The 21,417-nt window shown below is 43.9% G+C and overlaps 2 protein-coding genes and 1 pseudogene across 2 annotated transcripts; 2 read left to right on the top strand and 1 right to left on the bottom strand.

Moving 5' to 3' along the window:
• The first annotated feature begins 201 nt into the window (after positions 1-201).
• On the top strand, positions 202-1,146 carry LOC112081388 (olfactory receptor 1M1-like). The gene has a single exon (XM_070433889.1). The coding sequence runs from the start codon at positions 202-204 to the stop codon at positions 1,144-1,146; it is 945 nt and encodes a 314-aa protein (XP_070289990.1).
• Positions 1,147-8,302: 7,156 nt separating this feature from the next.
• Positions 8,303-9,292, top strand: LOC111982757 (olfactory receptor 52E8-like). Its single transcript, XM_024014347.2, has one exon. The coding sequence runs from the start codon at positions 8,303-8,305 to the stop codon at positions 9,290-9,292; it is 990 nt and encodes a 329-aa protein (XP_023870115.2).
• A 2,017-nt stretch (positions 9,293-11,309) lies between these two features.
• LOC111982755 (olfactory receptor 52E8-like) lies at positions 11,310-16,777 on the bottom strand (annotated as a pseudogene).
• Between the last annotated feature and the right edge of the window lie 4,640 nt (positions 16,778-21,417).

Below are 21,417 nucleotides of genomic sequence, written 5' to 3'. Positions count from 1 at the left end.
ATTGATTTAGAGCAGTTATTTAGTAAAGCAGCAGTCATAATGGCATAAGATCCAATTTGTAAGTCGCTCTGGATAAGAGCGTCTGCTAAATGACTTAAATGTAAATGTAAATGTAAATAAGAAGTGCAGGTTCATAAGTCTGGTTGAATGACACCTATTTTTTCCCTTGTAGCTGTTTGGACCTTCGAGGGACAGTGGAATATGTCCTTGGGAAATGTCTCTGGCAAAATAATACATACATTTGTCATTGGTGGTTTTGACACAATTGACAGACCTCTGACAGTGGGGATTGTAATTCTGTGTTTCTATCTCCTAGTCATGCTTGCTAATGTGGCAAATATATGTTTTATCCTTCATGATAAGCGTTTGCACAAGCCAATGTATCTTCTGATTTGCAACCTTGCTGTAGTTGATATGCTGTACAGCTCCAGTGCCAGTCCAACTATGATTGGTGTGCTGGTAGCTGGTGATAAAACCATAGCTTATGTGTCATGCTTCATTCAGATGTTTGTTTTCCACCTGGGGGGCGTAATGGAGATGTTTGCTATCTCTGTCATGGCTTTTGATCGTTTGATTGCAATCTCTAGTCCACTGAGGTATCAAAGTATCCTCACCAATGTTCGTACTCTGGTTCTGACCGGTGCTCTGTGGGTGGTTGCCTGTGCTTTTGTGGCTGTTATGCCTGCCACTGTGTTATCTCTCCCTTACTGCCACTCAACCCTCAAATACACCTTCTGTGATTATGCTGCGTTAGTGAGAGCCACTTGTGTCGATCCTAGCTACTATTTTAATATGATAACCATTGTCACCTCCTTTCTCCTGTTTGGYACRTTCTGTTTTATTTGCCTGTCCTACATATGGATCATATTTGCCATGGTTAAAATGTCCTCCAAGAACGACAAGAGGAAGATGTACAGTACTTGCTTCAGTCACTTGATAGTGGTAGTGTGTTATTACGTTCCTTTATTTGTACGTATAGTCTTGACCAGGCTAGGTGTGGTGCTGACCTTGGAAGAGCGTCATGGCTTGATGATCGGGGCTATTCTCGGGCCCTCTCTTGTTAATCCCTTTGTATACTGTTTTAGAACCAAAGAGATCAAAAACAAAATGTTGAAGATGTTTAACAAAGTTGCGCCCACTGAATAAAAAAAAAAGGTTTAATGAAGTCATCCCCTTGTTGTGTAGCCTACTGTATGAGTGAATGTGTAAAAACATGTCTGTTACCGTGCTCTATAGAAGCATGCTGGCCTATGTTTTAATTTCACCTGTATTATGTTCTCTATTGGCAATAGCAGACATCAGGTATAAATCAATACAAATCAGGTGTCAAATCCCCTGTTAATATATTAAAATGTAAGAAAAATATAGATATTATATATAGATAGGATGTGTTAGAGAAACACTACACAAAGTATTCCTACAAATCTGTGCACTAGAACAATATGGACACTGTGCTCTAAAAACAATAAGAACACAACCAAAAGGAGATCTATGACCCAAAGCCACTATTTCACCAACATTATCAGTAGTGGGAGAATAATACTGCATATTAACTCCACATTATCAGTAGTGGGAGAATAATACTGCATATTAACTCCACATTATGCTTTGAGGTGCATGCTTAGTATTTGGCCAGGTTGCAATTGTAAATGAGAACTTGTTCTCAACTTGCCTACCTGGTTAAATAAAGGTGAAATGAAAAATAAAAAATAATCAGTAGTGGGAGAATAACACTGCATTTTAACTCCACATGAAAACTAGGAACATGTATCCTCTTGACTGGAACAGTATCAGCCCCTTCATTTGCTTTCATGTTTGAATCATCCTTCTGTCAGGTGGCCTAACTCTGATGCATGGTATTGCGACATCTGTCTCTTCAGATAACACTCAAAATCGTCAACACATCATTAACCTAGCTCAATTAGCTGTGGAACACCTGAGCACTGCTACAGTGCTAGCCAACACTCCTGCGSTATCTGTGGTTTCATTTCAGACTAACTAGCACAACTGAATGATGGATGCAACAGTACACACTTATTTTGTAGTATACTTTATAAAGAGTAAATAAATTGCACATAGGGTTTAGTTTACTCAACGTAGGCAATACAAATAGATTGTGTGATGTCTTAGATTTTCCCTGAGAATGTTTTTTGCAATATTATATGAGAATGGTGTTGTTTTTCTTACAATAAATGACCAGTTTGATTTTGTTTTTATACATCACAATACATCTAAGTCATTTAGCCGACACATCATCCAGAATGACTGGCTAAAATGTAAATCCTCCCTGTCTAGGCCTAGTCCCTGTCCCTGGAGTGATTCAAGGACTCATTAGTCAGTTAATATTCCATTATCTCATGTGTAATTTAAATCTCAGGACACTTTAATGACATGGGGCTGCTTTTAGATCTGACAGCGTTAGTTAGTCAAATTATTTATTTTGATGCATATAGTGTCAGCATGATATCTTTTGAGACATACATTTGAAAATAAAGCAGGACTGTTCTTTCTGACCTGCAAACAACTTCATGGTCATGATTATAACMCCCATATGACATGCAAAGTAAAGAAAAAAATCCCGCCTTGACGTGGTCACGATAAAGACGTCTTAATCTGGTTGTAATTTGGTTACCTGAAGTCACATGTCATTTTTTTTTATCCGAAATGAATGTAATCGTAATGTTGCGTCCCTATCTTGTCCATGGGAGCTGACTGCAGTACCAGTTTTTTTTGCTGGGTTTCACACTCATATAGTTGTACATTAGTTGTCAATGTAAAATGAGTGTTACTCATTAAGACTGGCTCTCTTTCAATTACATTTACATTTACATTTAAGTCATTTAGCAGACGCTCTTATCTAGAGCGACTTACAAATTGGATTATTCGTTACATGGGGGTTCGCTAGGACCGCCTACTCTCTTGAAGCACCTATCAAAAGCGTATGTTGGAAACAGACAGTTAGAGTGGCGAATGAGGTGAGACCCTCACTTCCAAAAAAATAACCACTCTCCCACCCTCTGCTTATTCTCGCTTTCCTCGTATCAACTGAATATCTGTTTGCCTGCTGAACTGCTCACAAGGGAACCATGAAGGATATCATTGCCGAGCGTAGGTGTTCAGACCCTGTTGAGTACTAACTGGAAGGTTTTTGTTTTAGTGTAGAAATTCCTTTTCAAATTCTCAGTCTCTGTCGGTAGCTAGATTCACTGCTAGCAGTTGAGACTCGGTGAGCCCACACTGCAAGGCTTAAGCTAACTTGGCTAGCTTGCTGAAAGGCAACTAACCTCACTAGCAGTGGTGTAAAGTACATAAGTAAAAGTACTTTAAAGTACTGCTTAAATTGTTTCCTGGGTTATCTGTACTTGATTTTACTATTTATATTTTTGACAACTTTTACTTCTACTTCACTACATTCCTAAAGAAAATCATATATGTTTTACTCCATTCATTTTCCCTGACACCCAAAAGTAGTTGTAGTGGCTTCCGTCGGTAGAAGGAGAGGAGGACCAAAGCGCAGCGTGGTATGTATCCATATTTATTGGAATACTTTTTCTATAATAAACAAAACAATAACCAGACGAAAACCCAACGAAGCTACAGTCCCGAACTAGAGAACACAAAAACAGATGAACGCAAGAACAGGAACAATCACCCACAAACCAACAGTGAAAACAGGCTACCTTAATATGGTTCCCAATCAGAGACAACGTAAAACACCTGCCTCTGATTGAGAACCATATCAGGCCAATAAGACAAACCTAAACAAAGAAACACATAACATAGACTACACCCACCCAGCGCACGTCCTGACCAAACTAAAGGAAATACAAGCCAAAAATAATCCAGGAACGTACAGTTTAAAATAATAACACCCCCCCCCCCCCCCCCCCCCCCCCCCCCCCAAGGTGCGGACTCCGCCGCAAAACCTGAACCTATAGGGGACGTGTGGGCATCTTTCCATTGCGCTCTTGCTGGACGTGGCCCCCACCCCACCTAGTTAATCCCCGCTCCCTGGCCTCCTCGGAATGGCGACCCTCCAAAAAAAACCCACTGTACTGATGGCGCCTCTGGACAGAAGGCAGCTCCGACTAGGGCACTCGGACTGAGGGCAGCTCCGGACTGAGGGCAGCTCATGACTGGAGAAAGTCATGACTGAGAGTAGATGACTGAGGGAGCTCATGACTGAGGGTAGCTCATACTGGAGGGAGCTCATGACTGAGAATAGCTCATGACCGAGGGTAGCTCATGACCGAGGTAGTACTGAGGGTAGCTCATTACTGAGGGTAGCTCATGACTGAGGGTAGCTCAGAGCTAACTAGCCTCATGACAGACTCATGATGAAGGGCAGCTCATAGTTAAGGGCAGTCTCATGACTGAGGGTAGCTCATGCTGAAATGCAGCAGCAGCTCCTGATGCGGGCGCTCAGCAGCCTGACTGAAGGGCAGCTCAGACTGAGGACTCAAGCTGAAGCAGCTCAACAGCTCTGACTGGGGCGTGCCTCCTGCACTGCGCCCTGCACTGCCGTGGCGGCTCGCAGCTCCTGACGGCGGCGGCCGAGTTCTGGCGGACGCTCTGACTCGGCTTCCTGACTGACGGACGGCTCGACGGCTCCTGACTGACGGAACGGTCTCGCGGCTCAGGACAGACGGGCGGCTTTGACGGCTCAGGACAGACGGGCAGCTCTGACGACTCGACAAGGGCGCTCAGACGCGCTGGCAGACGGCACGCAGCGCGCTGGGCAGACGAGGCTCTACGGCTCCGGACAGAGACGCGGCCAGACCGCTGGCAGACGGGCAGCGCAGGCGTGCTGGGCAAACGGGCAGCACACGGCCTCGCGGCAGACGGCAGACCTCCTGCTGAGCGCACAGTAGCTGTGGCGTGTGCCGAACTGTGGACCGGGCTGGAGACACGCAGCACAGGGCGACGCTGGAGCAGCAACAGGCGTACAGGGCTCTGGAGACACACAGAGCTTGGTGCGTGGTGCCGGAAATGGTGGTACCGGGCTGGAGACACGCACCACAGGCGAGTGCTGTAGAAGAACAGCTCTGGAGCCACTGGAAGCCTGTGCGATGTGCCGGAACTGTGTACCAGCTGGAGACACGCACCACAGGCGAGTGCGATGGAGAGAACAGAGCTTACACACCCATGAGAAGTGGGTGATGCCGTATGCTTTCCCTCCTCATCTTTGAGCCCCTCGATGACCAGTTATTTTCCGGTCGGCAGTTACAACCCTGCTTATGACCAGTGCTGGCAGCTATCTTCATACAGGGCCTTTACCCAAGCGAACAAAGCAATGTTCTCATTGTCACACCTTGGAGCCTATGGCTTTTCACCTGTCGCCTTCCCTAGAAAGGAGTCCCCATTGTTGTCCAGTACATGAGGTTAGCATCTACTTGGATTGTAGGAGAGCTTGGGCAAGGGTGTCATGCTCTACGCTCGTTGGGCAACCACCCTCGGAAGAGGGACCATTTAATTGATTTATAATGGTGAGGGTAATAGCCTTCAGAGTGGCTTGGAAGGGCCCTTTCCTACAGAGTAGTTGACCTCTTGGTCACTGTTTTTGGGGAAAATCTCATTAAACTGAGATTGTATGCTTCCCCTCACTTTCTTTGAKGTTTTTCCCCCTTTGGGTTGTCTATGCACCTTTTCTGTGCATACTCCCTTAGACCTCTGAAGGTTGCTGATGTTGGAACTTCCCTGGCTTCAGAGAGCATTTTTGCAATACGGGAATCGGCCACATCCCCACGTGAGATATCGAAACAAATAATTGAAAGAGAACTTAAGTTTAGTTGCGTAACCCAGGTTCTCTGRCATTATGAGTGAGATACAGTGCATTCGGAAAGTATTCAGTATTCCTTGACTTTTTTCTTTTTTTTTACATTACATTTTTTTAATGGATTAAATAAATCATTTTCCTCATCAATCTACACACAATACCCCATAATGACAAAGTGAAAACAGGTTTTTAGAAATGTTTGAAAATGTAAATAATTTGTTTTTGCAAATCTATATATAAAAAAGCAGAAATACCTTATTTACATAAGTATTCAGACCCTTTCCTCTGAGACTCGAAATTGAGTTCAGGTGCATCCTGTTTCCATTGATCGTCCTTGAGATTTTTCTGACACTTGATTGGAGTCCACCTGTGGTAAATTCAATTGATTGGAAATGATTTGGAATGTCACAAACCTGTCTATACAATGCCCCATTGTTGACAGTGCATGTCAGAGCAAAAACCAAGCCATGAGGTTGAAGGAATTGTCGGTAGAGCTCCGAGACAGGATTTTGCAGAGGCACAGATCTGGGTAATGGTACCAAAAATGTCTGCTGCATTGAAGGTCCCCAAGAACACAGTGGCCTCCATCATTATTAAATGGAAGACGTTTGGAACCACCAATACTCTTCCAAGAGCTGGCCGCCCGGCCAAACTGAGCAATCAGGGGAGAAGGGCCTTGGTCAGGGAGGTGACCAAGAACCCAATGGTCACTYTGACAGAGCCCCAGAGTTCCTCTGTAGAGATGGGAGAACCTTCCAGAAGAACAACCATCTCTGCAGCACACCATCAATCAGGCCTTTATGGTACASTGACCAGATGGAAGTTTRCCAAAAGGCACCTAAAGGACTCTCAGACCATGAGAATCAAGATTCTCTGGTCTGAGGAAACCAAGATTGAACTCTGTGGCCTGAATGCCAATTGTGAAGCATGGTGGTGGCAGCATCACRCTATGGGGATGTTTTTCAGYGGCAGGTACTGGGAGACTAGTCAGGATCGAGAGAAAGATGAATGGAGCAAAGTACAGAGAGATCCTTGATGAAAAGCTGCTCCAGAGCGCCCAAGACCTCAGACTGGGGCAAAGGTTCACCTTTCAACAGGACAACGACCCTAAGCACACAGCCAAGACAACGCAGGAGTGGCTTCGGGACAAGTCTTTGAATGTCCTTGTTTGAATGTCCTTGAGTGGCCCAGTCAGAAACCCGTACTTGAACCCGATCGAACATCTCTGGAGAGACCTGAAAATAGCTGTGCAGCGACGCTCCCCATCCAACCTGACAGAGCTTGAGAGGATCTGCAGAGAAGAATGGGAGAAACTCCCCAAATACAGGTGTGCCAAGCTTGTAGCGTCATACCCAAGAAGACTCAAGGCTGTAATCACTGCCAAAGRTGCTTCAACAAAGTACTGAGTAAAAGGTCTGAATACTTATGTAAATGTGGTATGTCAGTTTTTGATCTTTTATACATAAAATCCTAAAAACTATTTTTGCTTTGTCGTTATAGGTTATTGTGTGTAGGTTGATGAGGGGAAAAAATGATTTAATCAATTTTAGAATAAGACTGTAACGTAACAAAATGTGGAAAAAGTCGAGGGGTCTGAATACTGACCGAATGCATTGTATCTCACCACATTCCCCTGCTCGCCAAGAGAGTGAGAAGGAGAAGCATGCTTGGGAATAACCAGAGGGCAGGAGAGTGGTTCCTTTTATGAAAGTGAGGGTCTCACCTCATACGCCACTCGCCACTCGCCACTCTACCAGTCTGTCTCAAATATATACTGTTGATAGGTACTTCAAAGAGAGTAGCAAACTTCCACGTGAGATATCTCACTCATAATATTAGAGAACCGGTGGGTTATGCAAGCAACCTAACTTTTTATGCCAAATATATTGAAAGACCTCTGACAGTAGGGATTGTAATTCTGTGTATCTATCTCCTAGTCATGCTTTCTAATGTGGSAAATATATGTTTTATCCTTCATGATGCACAAGTCAATGTATCTTCTGATTTGCAACCTTGCTGTAGTTGAAATGCTGTACAGCTCCAGTGCCAGTCCAACTATGATTACGTCATTCTCCTGGGGTTTTTCAATATCCTATGACAGACATTTACAATGAAGGACACGTACATATAAATGGCACATGGCGTAGACTTTTAACCACAACTAAGTGGCTCTCCTGCAAACAACAGACCTTCACCTGCAAATACAGTGAATGCTTGGCTCAACTTGTTGCCACTGACAACATCTGTTGGTAAGTTTGATTCAGCAACTTTTACTGTGATTTGATCAAATGTCAAGTTATGTTTGTAATGTTTAGGCTACTCTGGTAAAGACAAAAGGCCCCTGTATCTCAATATGTTAGACTTGGAACAAGACTAATATTTAGTTAAGTAATTCAGAACATTGCATTGTATTATACGGTTACATGTGTGAAATCACTATTAAGATGAGTGTAGGCCTACTGCACTTCTTAATGCAATTATTAATTGATGTATTTTTAAATTACAGATTGATGCAAATCATACCTGATGACCTRCGCTGCAATGAGCTCCATGATAAACATCATCAAACAAAACAGCTCTTTTGTGCGTCCTCAATATTTCTTCATCAATGGCTTCCATGATATTCCTCATGCCAAATTTTACTATATGTTCTTGTGCTTTGCCTATGTAGTTGCTGTTTGTGGGAACTCCATTGTAATGTTCATAATATTCACTCAACGCCATCTTCACATCCCAAAGTATATAGGCATTTTAAACTTAGCAGTAGCTGACTTAGGTGAGAGCAGTGCACTAATTCCTAACCTGATTAAGACATTTCTTTTTGATTCACAATACATCACCTATGAAGCATGTCTGGCCAATATGTTTTTTGTGTTCTTCTTTATTGCTTTACAGTCTATGACCCTTGTTGTTCTGGCATGTGATAGGTTTGTTGCCATATGTTTGCCTCTGAGATACCACACTCTGCTCACTAACACTAGCATGTCTGTCATGATTACAGGGATGTGGCTTGTCAATGTGGTCATTGTTGGTACAACCACRGTGCTGATCACTAGACTGTCTTACTGTAAAACCATAGTTATTGACAGTTATTTCTGTGATCATGGGCCTTTGTACAGAATGGCCTGCAACGACAATTCAGCCAATTCCATCATGGCAAAAGTGAATACAGTACTAGTCCTTCATGTACCATTAGTTTTCATTGTCCTGTCTTATGTGTGTATTTTACTTGCCCTGTTTAGAATTACTAGCTGGGAGGGCCGTGTGAAGGCTCTGAAGACTTGTATATCACACCTTCTCATAGTGGCACTTTTCTTTCTTCCATTTATATCCACCTACATTGCTGCAGTGACCTTCTCTCTTCACCCCAATGCCAGGATTATCTGTTTGTCTCTTGCTTCAGCTATCCCTCCCATGCTCAATCCAGTCATTTATGTTTTGAATACTGAGGAAATCAGAGGGTTTTTGAAGAAAAAGGTCAAACAAAACACCTCTAGCATAATACCAGTAAATTGATCAGGTGCTGGTACTGTACATTTGTATGTGATGCTATTCACTCATATCTGTTGTGGTAATTGTACATGTTAGCATTCATCACTGTCATAACAGAGTTGTAAGGAATGACGCTAGAGAAGAGAAGCAGGTACRGGGAGTTGACATTTAATTAGGAACGGACATGCAAAGGGACAGGAACAGCGTCAGAACTGGGAAACACAAAGACAGACGACAAACAATGCAGCAGCAGGGAACAGAGCTGGGGAACTGACAAATATTGGGGAGGTAATAAACAGGTGATTGAGTGAGTCCAGGTGTGTCCAATATCGCTGATGCGCATGACGAGGGAAGGCAGGAGTGCGTAATACAGGGCAACCTGGTGCCCTCGAGCGCCAGGGGGGGAGAGCAGGAGCAGGCGTGACAAGAGTTGCATGTTATGTAACCAAAACAAATAAGTTAATCAGAAGCTGATAATGTATGTGTAGGATGTATGATAATGTATGTTTGGATGTATGATAATGTATGTTTTAATGTATGATAATGTATGTTTGGAATGTACAGCTCTGAAAACATATGGTGTACCATGGAAGGCCTTTCCAGGCTCCCACCTTATTGCAAAATTGATATTGTCTACCAGAATAACTGGGCTTGTATCCTTAATTTATAATAAATTATCCTCACATAATGTCAACACCTATCACAAAGAAGTGGGAAAGAGACCTAGAGAACCTTGGTCTCAAACTGGCCCATGGTATGGAACAACATTTCTTCTTCATCTCAAAACCTTTCCCATCAGCTGGACCTATTTCACTCCTGAGCGTAGATTTAAAATATAGCTTGTAGATAATGATCAATGTTACAAAATGCTCTTGTTCTAAAATAGGAAACTTTCTGCAAATGTTTTGGTGCTGTTTAACTGTGGACCTCTTTGGAAGCATGTCTTTGACATTTTAGGAAAAATCCTAAATAAGATTCTTCCAATATGCTGTGTCCCAAACGTGTAACTACACTGCTCCTTTTAATAGAGGAACTACACTGCTCCTTATAATAGAGGAACTACACTGCTCCTTGTAATAGTTATGTTTATTCACCACAATACAAGAACTGCCCCAATTATTATKTTTTATCCTTAAATAGATTTATGCCTCGTTTTGTCTCTTTTATTTAGATTTTCGTCCCTCTGCGTACTGCTTGTACGAACTGCTTGTATGTTACCTTATACTGAATAAATAAAAAATAAATACATAATTGTTCACAAAAATGCTTACAATGATTATACATGTTTTTAAATATGTATTTATTTATTAAAGGTTTATAAATAATTTATTCATCCTGATTCATGAAATGTATTATAAAAACAATTTTACCTGTGAAAAGAGCCCGACACTATGGATCTGCCAGTGAATATGTTTAAGTGTCATCTAGTGGAACTAATTAATATATGCTATTTAATTGAATTCGAGTTGAACTCTTTCAACATAAATACTGTATATCTACATACTTTGCATTTAAACTTGACTCTTTATACCATAAATGTATGTGATCACTATATGTGACATACCTGTACTCACTTATCATGCCCTGCACTGTCAGTTATTACACTGTCACTTATCAGAATGATTTTACCTCAACAGGTTGTACAGTACCTTTCTGTTAATACAGTAGCTTTATGATGGTTGCAGCATTAATCCATCCAATAATTAATGTTATATATAAACACGCCAAAATTACAGCTGTGGCATAAAAAACATCTCTGAAATGTACACAAAAAAAGATTTGAAATTAGAAGTTTGCATTTTATTTACCATATGTTACATCTATTATCTGCAAATATTGTGTTCAGAAGAATCGACATAAATAGCTTTATTGCTGTAGAGTTAGTGTGTATTAAACAGTATCAACAGAAACATGCTGAAATTAAGTAGATACAAAGGGGAAAGTTGCCTTGGAAACATTTCTCAAATCTTGAGTTCTTGCTGCAGAATTGAACCCAAACTAAAGATATGAAAACATAAGATCAACAACTCCATGTAAGGTCTCATTTGTGAGGAGTAGCTTTTGTCTTTACATACAGTTTGATGATTTTCTCTCGCCGCTCCTCTGTCTTTAGGCTGTAGTTGATAGGATTGAGCATGGATGGCARACACAGTGAGGATGGCAGTCAGGAGGTCTGAGGACTGCACCAAGCGCAGGTTACCTAGGAGGGAAGTGTGTGACAGTAATGCTAGTACGTACTCGGACCCAGGCGCCAAGAAACACAGCAAGCTGAGGTAAGGGTAAATCCAGAACTTTTACTAATGTCTTTACAGAAAACAAAGCAATAACACACGAGTACACTAAACAAACATGAGCCCTAAGCAAAGATGCAGGCAAACAGAGGAACCTAAATTACAAGGCAACCAGGTGAACTGAATGGGTAATCAAACACAGGTGAAACCAATAAGAATTAAATCCGGGTAAACTGGAAACTAGAAAAAAAGATAAGGGTGCCCTCCAGCGGTAACAACAGTCCCCAAGGAAATCGTGAGCTTCTTGCGGTCAAACTGGCTTTGGAGGAGTGGCGGCACTGGTTGGAGAGTTCTTAACATCCCTTTACGGTTTGGGACTTACCACAAGARTCTGGCCTACATCCAGGAGGCTAAACGCCTCAGTCCCTGACAGGCTCGTTGGGCTCTCTTCTTCACTCGGTTCAGATTCACGTCATCTTACCTTCCTGGGTTTAAGAACGTGAAGCTGGATGCTCTTTCTCGCCAGTTCCCCAGCTCCAGTGAGGATCAGCCACTTGGATCCATCATTTTCAGGTCGCTCATCCTCGCGCCGGTGTCCTGGGGTATAGAGACTGTAGTGAGGGAGGCGCAAGGTAGGGAAGCAGTTCCAGACGGCTGTCCACCGAACAGACTTTTTGTCCCTCTTGGGGCACTGTCCAAGGTACTTCTTCCAAGGTACTTCCAAGGTACGTCTCATCTCTCATCCGGGAGGGCAGGGAATTCTAGAGTTTCTGAGGAGGAGGTTTTGGTGGCCCTCGGCGGAGGTGGACACTCGTACCTTTGTGGCTGCTTGTCCGACATGCGCCCCGAACAAAACTCCTCGTCAGCAGCCTCTCGGGCTTCTTCATCCACTGTCAACACCTTCTCGACCCTGGTCTCATCTCTCTATGGATTTCATCACGGGTCTTCCATCCTCAGTGGGCAACGCTGTCATCCTGGTCATTGTGGACCGTTTTCCCAAGGTGGCACATTTCATGCCGCTGCCTAAGCTTCCATCTGCCGGTGATATTGCTCAGCTTGTCTTTCAGCATTTTTTCCGCCGTCACAGACTTCYTCTGGACATCGTCTCTGACCGGGGTCCCCAGTTTGCCTCCAGATTCTGGAGGAAGTTCTGTACTCTTCTGGGGTCATCAGCTAATTTGTTCTCGGGCTATCACCCTCAATCCAATTGTCAAATGGAGCGGGTGAACCCGGATCTGGAGACCGCCTTACAGTGCTGAGTCCGCCAACCCCGCCACTTGGAGTCAACATCAGGTGAACTGAGAGGGTAACCAAACACAGGTGAAACCAATAAGAATGAATCATTGTAAACTGGAAACTAGAAAACAAGATAAGGGTGCCCTCCAGAGGTAACCTTAGGAAACAACACTCAACAAGAACAGAAACTGTGACAAAGGGACAAACAGACACACATCCAGTGTCTTTGAGACGATGATTGATAATATCAAGAGTAAAATTAACATATCCAGTAAAAAAAAGAAGGAAATTGTGCACTGTGACATGGTATACGCTCCCATGTGTAATCTTTTCCTTACTGCATCATTCACATGTACCTACAACGGGCTAACTCAGATGTGYKGCAGGTAGCCTAGTRGTTAAGAGTGTTGGGCCAGTAACTGAAAGGTTGCTGGGTTGAATCCCCGAGCCGACCAGGTGAAAGATCTGTCGATGTGCCCTTGAGCACGGCACTTAACCCAATTTTTTCTGGATAAGATTGAGTGCTAAATGGCTAAATTACAGAACAACATTTAAACACTTGAGACAAATTTGCTACACTTAGGGATCATACAGTTTATATCAGGTATAAAAGGTGCGGTGATAAACACAAAACACATAAGCATTTTGCTGAACCACCACCACAGCATAGGTGAAGATAATGAAGGACAGCGGGCCTAACAGGACAGCCAGAGACTTAGCTTTTGCTAGTTTCCTGTTGAAGCAGGCCAGTCTGTATACGGGGCTGTGTTCACAGCAGCAGCTATGCACCCCCCTGAAGGCCAGCGCGACAGGGGAGACCTCCAAAAGGAAGGCCAGGGTCCAGATCCCTACCAGGATTAGCAGCATCCTCAGGTTGGTGTTGATGGTGAGGTAACGCAGAGGGAAACAGATGGCTATCACATGGTTGTACGCTAGGAGAGCCAGGGAAAATAATATCACCAAATAAATGASTGAAGAACATCTGAGAAAAACACGTCCCAATGGAGACGTAGTTCAGATTGAACAYAAATACAGGCACCATCTGGGRGATGATAACAGTSTTCAAAGAGATGTCTACTATTGTTAAACTGCACGCTGCAACATCTTTGGGATTTTGTAGGCTTGTGTTTATAATGAAGACTGCTAACAGAGCAAAGTTACCCGTTAGAGTGACGATGTATATTATAGATAGAGCTAARATGAGGTAGTTCTTATTGCCCAGTGTGTGGAAGGCTGTAATATAGAATCGATCATCTGATGATTCCATTCCATTGTAAAGGCGCACAGAAAAAACCCATGTGAGGGGACGCTGTGTGTCTGGAAGAGAAAACGTACAGATTACTGAGTTATTATATTTTTTTAATCCATAAATTATCCGAAGACACAAAATGAAGTTCTAAACCAAACATTGACCAAGGCAAGACAATCTCAAACTAAACAGCCTTTCTGGTCATTTAATACCTCCCTGACAACATTTTACAATAATACTGAACACCCACTGTACCAACGTCATAATTACTGTACACTCACTGTACCAACATCAATAATACTGAATACCCACTGTACCAACGTCAATAAATACTGAACACCCACTGTACCAACATCAATAATACTGAACACCCACTGTACCAACATCAATAATACTGAACACCCACTGTACCAACATCAATAATACTGAACACCCACTGTACAACATCAATAATACTGAACACCCACTGTACCAACGTCAATAATACTGAACACCCACTGTACAATCAATAATACTGAACACCCACTGTACCAACATCAATAATACTGAACACCCACTGTACCAACATCAATAATACTGAACACCCACTGTACCAAACATCAATAATACTGACACCCACTGTACCAACTCAATAATACTGAACACCCACTGTACCAACGTCAATAATACTGAACACCCACTGTACCAACATCAATAATACTGTAACAACTCACTGTACCAACATCAATAATTCACTGAACACCCCCTGTACCAACGTCAATAATACTGAAACACCCACTGTACCAACAATCAATAATTACGAACACCCACTGTACCAACATCAATAATACTGAACACTCACTGTACCAACATCAATAATACTGAACACCAAATGCACCTCTGCTTTTAACAATGTTCGTAAGCAGTCTTTCATTTTCATTTAATTAAAGTGAGATAACAAGAACATACAGTATTTATGTATTAATAACATCTCATTAAAGGTAATGTTGTTAATAGATCTAAGGACCTAATTATCGCCATCTTATTTTATCATATCAGGGCCTAATTATCTCTTTTGACTAWAATGTTTACRCTCATTAGCCTCTCTGTTTAATTATGACAACAACAACTAAGTATAAAATAGCGGAAACCRCTCAGTTCTGCCTCCAGGGAAAGATTCATGACAAWAAACGCAAACCTTTTGTATCTCTTGYTCTGGCCTCCCTACAAGAACATTTCAGAACCCTAACCCCTGCCTTATCTTGACCTGTCTTCTAAACCCATACCCTATCCCCGACCGTTGGAAGCGGGTTTGCGTAATATACAATTTATAAAAAAATGAATGTTGTGTGAACTTGCAACACAAATGGCTGAGTTGATCGAACAACCAGTTGAGATGGCTGAGACCCAAAACTTAAAATAATATGTTGGCTTAAAATCCATACTTGTCACTCTATAACATATTTCCAGTGTGCCTTCCAGCAAGTTGTATTTTACTTTATTATATTCAATTGACTTGTCAGGGACCAGAATATCCTGAAGTATAATGCATTAAACCAGATGAAGCAAAAAGAACAGTCCCTTCGGAAAGTATTCATATCCTTATTCCACATTGTGTTGTTACAGCCTGTCACGCCCTGACCGTAGAGATCCTTTTTATGTCTCTATTTTGGTTGGTCAGGGCGTGAGTTTGGGTGTGCATTCTATGTCTGGTGTTCTTATGTTGTCCTTGTTTTGTATTTCTGTGTGTTTGGCCTGGTATGGTTCCAATCAGAGGCAGCTGTCTATTGTGTCTCTGATTGAGAATCATACTTAGGTAGCCTGTTCCACCCTGTGTTTGTGGGTGGTTGTTTTCTGTTTAGTGTATGTCACCTTGCAGAACTGTTCGTTTATCGTTTTTGTTGTTTTGTTCTAGTATTCGTATTCATTAATTGGGCACGATTTTTTCCAAAGTGAAAATAGCGCCCCTATTGACAAGAAGTTCATTAAAAGGAATTATGAATACTTACCACGCTGCACCTTGGTCTTCTCCTTCTCCTCTATACGACGATCGTTACAGAACCACCCACCAACAAAGGACCAAGCAGCGTGGAAAAAAGGAGGAATGGACATGGGAGGACATTCTGAACGGTAAGGGATTTACACATGGGAGGAGATCCTGGCTGGAAGGGATCGCCTTCCATGGGAACAGGTGGAGGCAGCCAGGAGAGCGGAGGCAGCAGGAGAAAGGAACCGGCGGTATGATGGAACACGGTTGGCATGGAAACCCGAGAGGCAGCCCCAGAATTTTTTTGGGGGTGGCACCCGCGGTGATTGGCGGACTCAGGTAGGAGACCTGAGCCAACTCCCCGTGCTTACCGTGGCGAGCGTCGTACTGGTCAGGCACCGTGCTATGCGGTGGAGCGGGCGGTGTCTCCAGTACGTGTTCATAGCCGGTACGTTACATCGCAGCTCCTCGCATCTGCCGGCGAGAGTGGGCATCGAGCCAAGGAGTATGCCAGCCCTGCTCTCCAAGCCTCTAGTGCGTCTCCTCGGCCCGGGTTATCCTGCGCCAGCTCTGCACACTGTGTCTCCAGTGCGTCTGAATAGCCCAGTGCGTCCTGTGCCTGCGTCCCGACGTGCAGGGCCAAAGTCACCATACAGCCAGGACGGGTTGTGCAGGCTCTTTGCTCGAGACCTCCAGTGCGCCTCCACGGCCCAGTGCATCGGTGCCTTGGCCAAGGACAAGGCCTCCTGCATGTCTCCCAGCCTGGTGAGTCCTGTGCCTGTGCTAAGCCCTATTCCTCCTGCATGCTCCCCAGCCTGGTGAGTCATGTGTCTTCTCCCAGAGCCAAACCTCCAGTGTTGATCCATGGCAGAAGCTCCAGTGATGATCCATGGCAAGAAGCCTCCAGTGATAATCCATGGCACGAAACTCCAGTGATAATCCATGGCACGAAGCCTCCAGTGATGATCCATGGCACGAAGCCTCCAGTGATGATCCATGGCACGAAGCTCCAGTGATATCCATGGCAAGAAGCCTCCATGATGATCCATGGCAAGAAGCCTCCAGTGATGATCCATGGCACGAAGCCTCCTGTGATGATTCATGGCACGAAGCCTCCAGTGATGATCCATGGCACGAAGCCTCCAGTGAGGATCCATGGCACGAAGCCTCCAGTGAGGATCCATGGCACGAAACCTCCAGTGAGGAGTTATGGCACGAGGCCTCCAACGAAGGACGTCAGTCCGGAGCCTCCAGAACGCTTCTAGTCCGGAGCCTCCAGCGTCGCCCTCTAGTACGGAGTCTCCAGCGACGCCCTCTAGTCCGGAGCCTCCAGCGTCGTCCTCTAGTCCGGAGCCTCCAGCGTCGCCCTCTAGTCCGGAGCCTCCAGCGACGTCCTCTAGTCCGGAGCCTCCAGCGACAGGCTTCAGTCAGGAGCAGCCAGAGTCTCCCTCCTGTCCGGAGCAGCCAGAGTCTCCCTCCTGTCCGGAGCAGCCAGAGTCTCCCTCCTGTCCGGAGCAGCCAGAGTCTCCCTCCTGTCCGGAGCAGCCAGAGTCTCCCTCCTGTCCGGAGCACAGAGTCATCCTCCTGTCCGGGGCCGCTGCGAGGGTCCCGGTCCGGGGTCGGCGGTAAGGGTCCACGTCCCGCACCAGAGCCGCCACCGCGGTGAAATGCCCACCCAGACCCTCCCTATAGGTTCAGGTTTTGCGGCCGGAGTCCGCACCTTTGGGGGGTACTGTCACGCCCTGACCGTAGAGATCCTTTTTATGTCTCTATTTTGGTTGGTCAGGGTGTGAGTTTGGGTGGGCATTCTATGTCTGGTGTTCTATGTTGTCTTGTTTTGAATTTCTGTGTGTTTGGCCTGGTATGGTTCTCAATCAGAGGCAGCTGTCTATCGGTGTCTCTGATTGAGAATCATACTTAGGTAGCCTGTTCCACTGTGTTTGTGGGTGGTTGTTTTCTGTTTAGTGTATGTCACCTTGCAGAACTGTTCGTTTATCATTTTTGTTGTTTTGTTCTAGTATTCGTATTCATTAAAAGGAATTATGAATATTTACCACGCTGCACCTTGGTCTTCTCCTTCTCCTCTATACGACGATCGTTACAAAGCCTGAATTCAACACGGATTACATAGATTTTTTTCTAACCCATCTACACAAAATACCCCATAATTACGAAGTAATAACATGTTTTTAGAAATGTTTGCAAATGTATTGAAAATGAAATACAGAAATATCAAATTTACATACAGTAAATATTCACACCCCTGAGTCAATACTTTGTAGAAGCCCCTTTGGCAACAACTACAGCTGTGAGTTTGTGCAACATTTGCCCATTGTCACGACTCTACCGAAGGTGGCTCCCCTTCCTGTTCGGGTGGCGCTCAGCGGTCGTCGTCACCGCCTACTAGCTGCCACTGACTAGCTGCCACTGCACTGTTTGTGGTTAGGGTGATTAGTGGGGCTTTATTACGGAGTGGGGCTTTATTACGGTGTGCGGGATTGTTTTGTGTACAGTTTGTACATGCTTGTGTGTCACGGTTCGTGTACGTTGTATTTTTGGATTATTTTGTTCCCCTTGTGTGTTGGGGCATTTGGTTGGAGTGGCGTCGTGTTCACCTCTGGTGTGATTAAAAGTTACGCTACTCTGAACTCTCTGTCTCCTGCGTCTGACTCCTTCCTCCACTACACCCCGGGCATTACACCCATTATTCTGTTCTAAATTATTCAAGCTCTGTCAAATTGGTTGTTGATCATTGCTAGACAACCATTTTCAGGTCTTGACATATATTTTCAAGTAGATTTAAGTCCAAACTGTAACTCAGCCACTCAGGAACATTGACTGTCTTCTTGGTAAACAACTCAAGTGTAGATTTGGCCTTGTGTTTCAGGTTATTGTCCTGCCGAAATGTGAATTAATCTCCCAACAATTACAAGCATACCCATAACATAATGCAGCCACCACTATGATTGAAAACATGAAGAGTGGTACTCAGTAAAGTGTTTTATTGGATTTGCTCCACATTTTTTGCAGTATTCCTTTTGTGTCTTCATGCAAACAGGATGCAGAATATGGAAGGTTTCCTTCTTGTCAATTAGGTTAGTATTGTGGAGTAACTACAATGGTGTTAATCCATCCTCAGTTTTCTCCTATCACAGCCGTTAAACTCTATAACTGTTTTGAAGTCACCATTGGTCGCATGTGGAAATCCCTGAGCGGTTTCCTTCCTCTCCAGCAACTGAGTTAGGAAGGACGCCTGTATTTTTGTAATGACTGGGTGTATTGATACTCCATCCAGTGTGTAATTAATAAGTTCACACTGGATGAATGTCTGCTTTTTTATTTTTACCCATCTACCAATAGCTGCCCTTTTTTGCAAAGCATTTGAAAAGCTACCTGTGGTTGAATCTGTGGTTGAAATTTACGGCTCAACATACAGATAATTGTATATGTGGGGTACAGCGATGAGGTAGTCATTCAAAAATCATGCTAAACACTATTATTGCACACAGAGTGAGTCCATGCAACTTATTACCCCTTTTTTCTCCCAAATTGGTAGTTACAGTCTTGTCCCATCGCTGTAATTCCCATATGGACTCGGGAGAGGCGAAGGGTAAGAGCCATGCATCCTTCAAAACASGACCTTGACAAGCCGCACWGCTTCTTGACACACTGCTCGCTTAACTTGGAAGCCAGCCACACCAATGCACCTGGCCCGCCACAAGGARTYGCTATAGCGTTGATGGCACAAGGACATCCTGGCCAGCCAAACCCTCCCCTAACCCGGATGACATTGGAACAATTGTGCGCCKCCTCAATTGTGCKCCGCCGCCTTGTGGGCCGTGGTATATTGACCATATACCACACCGCCTCTGACCTTATTGCTTAATTATATAATCTAATGAACTGATAACAAACTAGCTTATTCTGAATATAAAATACACAATTTTATTGTGCATGTGCTTTGTTTTTGTGTTACTGAATTCCCTGCTTACTAAACTCACAAAGACTTGAGGGAAGAGATGATGAGTGAAGCTGTGTTAGAAGAATCATAGAACGGACTATGTAGAGTATCTCAGTGAAGGTGCAGCCAGTGAGTTGTGTTAGAAGAAGAGGACTAGGTAGAGTATCTCAGTGAAGGTGCAGCCAGTGGAGCTGTGTTAGAAGAATCATAGGGTGAAGAGAGGACTAGGTAGAGTATCTCAGTGAAGGTTCAGCCAGTGAAGGAGAAGATATGGGACCTGGCCTCCACATTCTGAAAGGATACAGTGCATTTGGAAAGTATTCAGACCTCTTGACTTTTCCCATAGCCTTTTTCTAAAAAGGAAAACATTTGAGTTTTTTCCCACGCACCAATCTACACACAAAACCCCATAATGTCAAAGAAAAAACAGAGTTTTAGAATTTATTGCACATTTATTAATATAAAAAACAGAAATATCACATTACATAAGTATTCAGACTCTTTACTCAGTACTTTTTTGAAGCAACTTTGGCAGCGATTACAGACTCGAGTCTTCTTGGTATGACGATATAAACTTGGCACACCTGTATTTGGGGAGTTTCTACCATTCTTTCTGCAGATCCTCTTAAGCTCTGTCAGGTTGAAGCCACTCCTGCGTTGTCTTGGCTGTGTAGTTAGGTCGTGGTCTGTTCGAAGGTAATCTTTCGCCCAGTCTGAGTCCTGACGCTCTGGAGCAGTTTTCATCCATGATCTCTCTGTTCTTTGCTCCGTTATCTTTCCCTCAATCCTGACTAGTCTCTCAGTCCTAAAAACATCCCACAGCATGATCCTGCCATCACCATGCTTCACCGTAGAATGGTGCCAGGTTTCTCCAGATGTTGATGCTTGGCATTCAGGCCAAAGTGTTCAAACTTGGTTCATCAGACCAGAGAATCTTGTTTTCTCATGGTCTGAGAGTCTTTAGTACTTTTGGCAAATCAAATGGGCTGTCTTGGCCTTTTACTGAGGAGTGGCTTCCGTCTGGCCACTCTACAATAAAGGCCTGATTGGTGGAGTGCTGCAGAGATGGTTTGTACTTCTGGAAGGTTCTCCCATCTCCGCAGAGAGAACTCTGGATTTATGTTCAGATTGACCATCGGGTTCTTGGTCAACTCCCTTACAAGGCCTTCTCCCCCGATTGCTCAATTGGCCGGCGACCAGCTCTAGGAAGAGTCTTGTGTTTCCGAACTTCTTCATTTAAGAATGATAGAGGGCGCTGTGTTCTTGGGACTTCAATGCTCAGGCTATTTTTTGGTACCCTACCAGATCTGTGCCTCAACACAATCCTGTTTCGGAGCTCTACGGACAATTCCATGGCGTTTTTTGCTCTGACATCAACTGTAGGACCTTATATAGACAGGTGTGTGCCTTTCCAAATCAGGTCCAACCAGCTGGACCAATCAAATTGTAGAACATCTCAAGGATGATCAATGGAAACAGGATGCACCTGAGCTCAATTTCGAGTTT

The sequence above is a fragment of the Salvelinus sp. IW2-2015 genome, linkage group LG22 (assembly GCF_002910315.2).
Source record: "Salvelinus sp. IW2-2015 linkage group LG22, ASM291031v2, whole genome shotgun sequence".
In the NCBI taxonomy this organism is placed as follows: Eukaryota; Metazoa; Chordata; class Actinopteri; order Salmoniformes; family Salmonidae; genus Salvelinus; species Salvelinus sp. IW2-2015.
The sequence above is the reverse complement of the archived record's forward strand: the minus strand, read 5'-3'. Positions and strand labels throughout refer to the sequence as shown.